This window comes from Stigmatopora nigra, chromosome 5 (assembly GCF_051989575.1).
Source record: "Stigmatopora nigra isolate UIUO_SnigA chromosome 5, RoL_Snig_1.1, whole genome shotgun sequence".
Classification (NCBI taxonomy): domain Eukaryota; kingdom Metazoa; phylum Chordata; class Actinopteri; order Syngnathiformes; family Syngnathidae; genus Stigmatopora; species Stigmatopora nigra.
In genome coordinates, this window is record NC_135512.1 from 11,506,690 (window position 1) to 11,515,337 (window position 8,648).

General features: G+C 38.1%; 1 protein-coding gene across 1 annotated transcript; it reads right to left on the reverse strand.

Moving 5' to 3' along the window:
- Positions 1-687: 687 nt before the first annotated feature.
- On the reverse strand, positions 688-7,407 carry mfsd12b (major facilitator superfamily domain containing 12b). Its single transcript, XM_077716516.1, has 9 exons — positions 6,393-7,407; positions 5,865-6,075; positions 4,967-5,087; positions 4,340-4,513; positions 3,514-3,606; positions 3,351-3,443; positions 2,961-3,134; positions 1,901-1,995; positions 688-965 (listed from the first exon to the last, which is right to left on the reverse strand). The coding sequence occupies exons 1-9, from the start codon at positions 6,658-6,660 to the stop codon at positions 827-829; spliced, it is 1,368 nt and encodes a 455-aa protein (XP_077572642.1). The 5' UTR covers positions 6,661-7,407; the 3' UTR covers positions 688-826.
- Positions 7,408-8,648: the final 1,241 nt, after the last annotated feature.

Here is an 8,648-nt window from a genome sequence, read left to right on the forward strand (position 1 = left end):
GCCACAGTTGACAGTGGTATGATTGACACTATGTTGACATAAAATCTATAATAATAATAATAATAATAATCCAAAATAAAATTTTACCCCCAAAGCAAATGATACATTGAAAAGACCCATTATTAAGATTGCTTCAACAAAAATAGAAAACCAGTGTAGTAATTCCTTCAATGTTTTTTTTTCACTTCTGCATATGTACAGAAAATTAATGATAATATTGTATATTTGATGTAAATTTCCTGTGTTTTCCTATGAATTTCAGAGGATACAAAGCCAGAAAAACTAAAATTTGAGTCACTTACCACAATTGTTTATTTTTATTCCCATTGTTCTCTGTGCAGATTTCTGTAATTTAAGGGAATATCATATAATTTAATCCTTGAATGGATGTCACATCTCTCTAAAACTGTTCAATCATATAATTTCACTAAGCCACCTGAGAAAAAAGACTGACAACATAAAGTTACTAAAACAAACAAAAAACACCTGTACTGCATTACCACAAGGTTGTGTTAAGTATTACAACATTAATAGTTAAAGTTGTATTAGTGTTGGATTAGCGTTAAATTTTAATTTAATTAAAAAAAGAGAATTGATATCTAACAATTATGTTGGAGTTTGATCTAATTATACATTTAAAATGGAATATATATTTAAAAAACAAGAACAACAAAAAAGCAAGGTGAATTGTGCACAAATATCATTTAGTATGAGAACACATCCCAAAAGATGTCAAGCAAACAATGAATGCATTGAGCATCTATTGGATATTTCTTTCTCTCTTGCAATCTCAAAATAACATTTCAGGAATTACGCCAATAATCCATCATTGGTTTTTCCTCGTCCTGAGTGGCCAGATGAGAATTGTTATTAGGCCAAATGTTGCCGCCAACGCCACGCCGCCAGTTACGGTTGCCATGACGTCACGATAAAACCAAATACACGCTGGGCAGCATGCCTCGGTGCTGTGGAGGGGGGGGGGGGGGGGGAGATAAAATAGACATTAAGGGTGTTATGCATCTGTAAGGAAGCTAGCATTATCATTATGATTAGTGAATACCCTATAAAGCCAGATATTTAGGCATTTTTTATCCACCACTGGTTAGGATTGTATAACAAATTTAAAAGGAAAAAAACTCTAATAAACTGTAAAATGTTAAGCATAAAAAGAAGGTAAAATAGAGAAGTGGTAAAAAATAACTACTTTGGGGTGTTTTATGCACAATATTGTTGTGTACACTTTAGCCAGACGGGAGCAGTAGTGTAACACAAGTGGATCAATTGGATGAGTCAGAAAAAACATAAAAAATTCTAATAAAATCTGAAAAATGCGTTTAGGAACAACACAATAGCTATTAATTTTAGCCTAATGCCATCAGCTGTCGTCACACGTCAGCCCTTTTAATGTAAATGAAACGGTTTTAAGACTCGTCGATTTTATGTTATTCTTAAGAGAAATACTTTTGGAAAACAGAAAAAAATGTCACGTACTGTACACTGAAGCTTTTGAGCCAACATTTGTTCTGTTCATTACAAAGTATAACATTTACAAAGCTGAGTCACTACAGCAACATTTAGATAATAGATATTAAGTCAAAGTTGCTGTAACTATCTACTGTATCATTACACAGTAATACTGCATATCTAGAGGATGAATGAAATTGGAAACGAATGTACTATAGGATTACTATTGATGGGAACTCAAAAACACAATTTGTGAAATCTACATTATTCACGGAAACCATTAAATGTAAATAAGGCACATTCTTTCTTTCTGTAAATTTCTACATCACTCATTTTTTTGCATGTCTGAAATTAAACAATTCAAAGGATGTATGAATTTTCTGAAAACCCTTTGCCTTTTGATTTTTAATAACGTGATTGGAGGAGAGATGCTTACCTGCACGGTCTGATGCTCTGGATGATGACGACCCCAACACCATTGGCCACCTTGTCCGTGAGGCTCATTGAGCCATAAACAAAAGCTCCACTTTTCTGTCAAACAAGACACACACATACTAAATATGGGGCAAATAGTCTCCTCTTTTCAGGTCTTTTAATCACTGTAGAAATTTGGCAGACATGGCAAAGTTAATCAGAGCAGACATGTCAGAGACTGATTGTTATATATAAAAAGCAACCATGAAATTGACAAATTACCCAGAGAAAATCAACCCAAGCATGAGGAGAATGTGCAAATTCCACAAATGTATACTGGAACTCCAATTCCAAGCAGATGTTTTTTTTTTACTATGTAGGGTAATCAGTACACATTTAGATAAATTGTAAATAAAATACTACTCTAGATGTGGTCTCAAATAAAGCTGTAAAAGCATTAATGTTTGGCGTTGGCGCCACCCAATGGTGTAGTGGTTCATCCACCTGACTTCGGTGCAGTCAGCATTGCATTGAATCGAAGGATAATGTGTGCTTAACCACCTCACAGTTCTGGGGTTCTGGGTTCAAATCCAGGTCGGTCCTGCTGTGTGGAGTTTGCATGTTTTCTCTCCAGGCTTGCATGGGTTTCCTCCAGGTACTCTGGTTTCCTCCCACATTGCAAAAACATGCATAGTAGGCATGTTGGACACTAAATTGTCCCCAGGTATGAGCGCTGGTGTAAATGATTGCCCATCTCCTCGTGGCCTGCAATCGGATGACCAGCCGCCTCTGACTTGAAGTCAGCGGGGATAGGCTTCAGAACCCCCCACGGCCCTTGTGAGGATAAGGGGTTCAGAAAATGAATAAATGAAGGACAACTATGAGCCTTGATAACTGCTAATTTCTGTTCTGGTGAAAAAGGTCAAATTCCTAATTTGGGTCTAACGCTGTCAATGTTCATTAATCGACTCTATCAATGGGGTAACGTCCGATGCATGACTCAGCAGGACAAATTCTCCTTATCTTTAAGCTCAAGCTGACTGTTATGTCAGGGTGCTGGGTGTGCCCTCCCCGAAACTTACGGTCTGCTCCCCGATGAGTTTGGCGGTCATGGAGAGAGACATAACCAGGATGATAGCTGAGCCAGCTCCCAGTAAGACGGCTGCACCGTAGATACTTTCTCCTCCCATCTTCTTGTCAAAAATGACCCAGAGGGAAAAGCCAATGACCAAAAGCAGGCCGAAAAAATACATCACCTGAAAAAGTACAGTGTCTCTCAGTAAAGCCTTGCACTGATCACCACCATATACTGTATTTATTGGATTTTTACCCCCCTTATTTGCATCAAAATATAAAATCTAATTATTCTCCATGAGGTCAGTTATAAAAAACAACAGATTGTTGTATAGCAAACAGACATTGTATGGAAACATTCAGTATAATAGTTTTTTGTTTGTTTTGTTTTTACTCACACTGATGCCTACAAGTTTGCTGATGGGCTTCATGGTCAGTGAGCTAACGAATCCGCTGACATACATGACCAATGGAATTACGGCAATGTAGTTCTGTCATACAAGGGAAAACGTTAGAGTGCAAACAACATACGTCTTAACCCGATGCGGTGCAATCTATTACCTTTGGTAGCAAAAGTGAGTTGGTGAGGTAAACAGAGATGTATGACTGGGACAGGTTGACTATCAGTCTTGTGCACATGTAGACAAAGGCCAGCTTGATGAATAAAAAGGAACATCTGAAAATCGTTTTTCGTGAAATGGATTTCCTTTCAAATATTTCCAACACTTGCAACTTCAGCTTTTGCCTGCGCCCCACCCGGATGAGGCAGTAGCACTAAAAGCACCAGAGTGTGCTGATAAAAATCATTTAATAGGATCATTTGACCTTGTGACAGCGGCACGGCCGGGGATTTAGGACCCCCAGGAAACAAATCACTTTGGATCCCTACACGTCATTGCTGCATATTGAAAAGATTTTTTTCTAGGTCAGTGATTCTTAACAAAGGTGCCATGTCACACTCAAGTGCCATTACAGATCACCAAGGGGGAGATGATCCAGTTTCACTTTATATCATTATATATACACAATGGCATACTATACATAGAGTAGGTTATCAATCAATACAAGCATGTATTTATTCCAACAACAGTGACGGACCAAAAAAACATTATGAGCGCTCACTGCTGTCAATGTTTTGGATTTTATGATTACTTTATCCAGATGTCATTTAGTTGTGAATTTTTTTTATGTTCTAATAGTCGTGAAATGTATTGTATTTTTTGGCCAACTGTTTTAAGAGTTGCTCACATTAAGAGGAAAAACATACAGCTCCGGATCCAGTTAATAAAACCGGAAATCACGTTACATACGCAAAAACATCGCACTGCAAAGATGGGTAAAATGAATTGTTAATTGTAATGGGGATAAATAGTGAATTGGCAGTCACCTGATAGAAAGAAGGCTCTTTTAGCCAGTCCTTCCACTGCAAAACTCGAGCAGGTGTTCCTTCCTCATCAGGGGAATCTGGGAGAAGCTGTTCTTCTCCCGATGGCTCCTTTGTGCCGATGTGAAAGATCAGCGAGAACACTGCTCCGACGCCTAGAACAATGAGTGCCAGCATCTGTTGCATAAGGAACAGCTCAAGTAAACATTCTCACCAAGGTAGTGTGTTTGTATTAGAAAATATCTATGGGCCAATTTCCAAATTCTGATATGACTGTCATATTTACATTACACATCCGATCACTCACTTGGCACACAGAATTGATAGCCACGGGGATAGATGAAAGATTTAAATGTCAAGTTTGACTAATGACAAATTAAATTTAAGTGAAAAAAAACAGATGGGATTTAACAGCACACTGTAGTTCAACTATATTGATATTAGGATTATATAGGTTTTCTCAGAAAATAAAACAACAGCAAGGAGATGGTCATTTTTTTCCAATCAAATTTAAACTGCTTATCCATTGAAATGCTCTGAATAGCTCAGAAATATTTAGAGATAATCACCATTATTTCTAAGGGAACAATATTTTATCTCTTTTGCAGTCAAATAAATCAAGATAATTACCCGAAAAAGAGGAACATCTGCCTGGCCCAAGTTGTCTGTCATGTCTTCTTGTGCAAAGAAATGAAAGAGCAGCCATGCTACCGCGTACACTGTGATGTTTGCCACCACTGTGAATGCATACCTGCCAGAGAATGCACTCAAGTCAGATTCAAAGCAAATATAGATATCTGAACCAACGTGTTAAATCACAATGAACAATATTATCAAAAGCCAAATGGAGAGATGAATTTATCACATGTCAAAAAAAAAGCTGCAGTGAATTTAGGTAAACAGCATGACTAAAAGTCACTGGATTATTTTTCATCACATGTTGATGACACTTACACAAATGACCAAAGTCGACGAAAAAGAGAAACTAAGAAATGGGAAACAATGTGTGGTGAGCGATTACTCATTGGAAGCAGATATCAGGTTAGCATGCAATACATTTGTAAACATTGGCAGAAAATGAAAAAAAATCTTAAAATATTCATTTGTGAGATTTTTAGCTAATTTGGCTACATAATCTGAAAGAACAAGCATGCTTATTTTAAAATCCCATTCAAATAAGTAAAAAGCTTATTTAAAGCAAGCATTCACAACCGCCAAAGTTCCACCAAAATACTTTTTGGTGCTCAAACAACAACACAATGCAGTTGGTTCATTCATGCAAACTTTTCATCATCAGTATTGCACTTAGTATAGTTGACATTTTACACATTACACACTTCATATGAATTGTGCCCATGGATCGGAGGAAAAGAACCAAATACACAGACTGGTGTTATAGAGAAAAAATAAAAATAAAAAAAAAATAAAAAAGTGGGGCAAAAATGTGTTTCAACTAAATTCTTGCTCTCCTTTTTAAATGATCGCATATGTGGTGGTAATACCAGAAAGGCACGCATCATCAGCTTACCTGTACGCAGTGAGCTCTACCTTGGCATTTTCAGTAGATACCAGCTCTGGAATGAGGGAGAGATGTGAGATCTGAGTGGCAGCCCAGCCAAACTGGAAGATGATGATGAAGGGGGAAAAGTAGACGATCTTTGCCCATTGGGGGGTGTTTTCCGAGCAGGCCAGACAGGGGTTGAAAATAAAGGGGAAAGAAATAATCACACAGATGGTTCCTGGAAGGGAGAAAAGAAGAATTGGTGTTGCTAGTTTCAGCTGTTACGATGCTGAATTCTATACATATTTGGGGGGGGGGGGGGGTGAAATGCTGTTTCAGCAATTTACTTCATTAATAAAGGATTATATTTAGGATATCATGGGTTCCACAAAGATTAGTCATTTGACCATTATGCTTTACTTAAAGACAGTTTTCCAGGAAACCCTTTCTGAGATTGTCATAACTCATGCAATAAAGAAAATAATTCAACATGTTGACTTCAATCTTGGAAGTGTCAATTTAATGAGCAAGAAAAAAAATGTTTGGACGACTTACCCAACAAATGCCAACCTTTCCTCTTCCCGTGCGTTCTGTCAGCTTCGTACCCAATGAGAGGCGTGCAAACACCGTCTGCTACTTGTCCGATGAGTAGCAAAACACCTGCTAATGTGCTTTGGAGCCCCAGGACTGAATGCAGGTAAACCAACAGGTAGGTGAACCACATCGAGGCGCATAAATCATTAAGAAAATGCCCGACTGCGTAGCACAATCGCCGGCATACTGACAAGGTCCTCTCCCCTCCAATGGGAACATACGGCTCCATAATGACTAAATTGTCCGATTTAGAGTCTTGTCCTTGTCTTATTTATACATCCACGATATACTTCCAACTCAGCACGCCCAAATCTGATGCATTAGGCATATGATTAATTCCGAATTAAGGATTATGACACAAAAGGGTCTCAAACCGTGAAGGTACACCAGTGTACCTTTGGATGAAATATAAGAGTAAATGAAATTTCTCTGGTGTTCCTTTACTATAAACGGAGGCGTTTTTGAGTCAATGTTACGATGTAATCCTCCTCGATATTGAAATGAACAACGCAAAAGTTTGCTTTTAAATGCCCGCAGAGTAATGCAGATGTACGACCACTCCAACGATAAGGAGTGCCTTTCAACCGTGATCCAAAACCCCCAAAAAACGACTTCCTTTCTCCCCACAAAGCGCGGAAGACAATTGCGCTTACTCAAGGGGAAACTGAAAACACCAGGTTGACCTTGTAACTGCAGTTTGATAACATGTCCCCAAATGTGTTTTTTATATTCACCGCTGGCTCCAAACTTCCGTTTTCGTGTCTTTCGCTGGCACGCGCGTCCCGGGTCTACTTCTCCATTCGAGCCCCGACGGCGTTCCAAAACCGGGTTCTCTCATTTCGAACCCGAGGAAAATACACCAAAAATCCTGTCAAGTCGAGTCAAGTCCACGTTTATCCAAACAATGTCGAGTTCCTAAAAAAAAAGTGCAAGCCAAGTGTTTTAAAGATGACGTCCAGTTGAATGATGGGAAATGAAGTCCAACGCTCGCCACTGAAGCAGTGCGTCAATAGGGAATACTTTAATAAAAGGAAGCCGTTATTGGCATATAACACCGTGGAAATAGCGATTGGACAATTCAATTTAAAACAACAAAAGTCCTGACGTAGACTTGAGTGAACAGCAACAAAAAATATCCCCACAAACCTGTTAAAAACTTTGGAAATGTACACATTCGCATTTCACTGCACTTCCTGCTGTCGGGCTATTAAATTAACAAATTAAAATATCACCATACTACAATTTGCAAATGTGCCGTAATTCCTCCAATAGTTTCCCCTTTTTCCTTCTGTCTAACCTTATATGACATTTTTGGCTGCCATGGACAATGAAAGACGTCCAATCCATACGAACTGGGACGCTTGGCAGCGAATGAAGACTTTTACTAATGCCAAAACAAATTTTAATTTACAGAAGAATGAAAAAGTCACATAATTGTTCATCTAATTATATTAGTAATACTAATGTAAATGGAATGGTGTTTTTTTTAAACCACTTTGAAAAGTGTACAACACCTGTGTCTATCCAAATCGAGATATAATCACCTTTATAACAGAAAACATTATGCCATAGAGCTCTTTACTTTTAGATTTATGTCACTGTTTCGTTAACAACATAGTGGAAAATTACTATTTTGTAGGTACAAAGTCTCGCCTTAAAGTGATAACTCAAATGAGATCAGGTGATGAACACACGCGCACAAACACACCCCCCTCATAACAAATATTTTACAATTACAACTATCCGGTTTGGCCAGCTAGATTCTCATCCTTTTCCACCTTATTCATGCCCAATTTCCCACGAATTGTTACACCCATGTATATTTAGCAAAAACGTGAAAGAACTCATCTCATCTGAACCGCTTTATCCTCACTAGGGTCGCGGGGGGTGCTGGAGCCAACCTCAAGAGGAAGGTGACACCTTGAATCAGTGGCCAGTCGATCACAGTGACAGAACTTGGAGGGGGTAATAATTCCCAAAAGTGCAATGGCATTATTCCTAATATTAAAAAAGAAATATTTTTGTTATTTAAGTAATTTGTGAATTGAACCCAAGGAAGCATTATGGCTGACTTAAAACTTACAAGCCGTGCAAATTAATTTCCTATCCTGACTTCCTGAATAACAGCATGCAAGAATAGACACACACTTACTCATTCACTCATTCATTCATTCACACATTGACAGAGTAATCTTGTAAACATTTTTTGGAGGAATT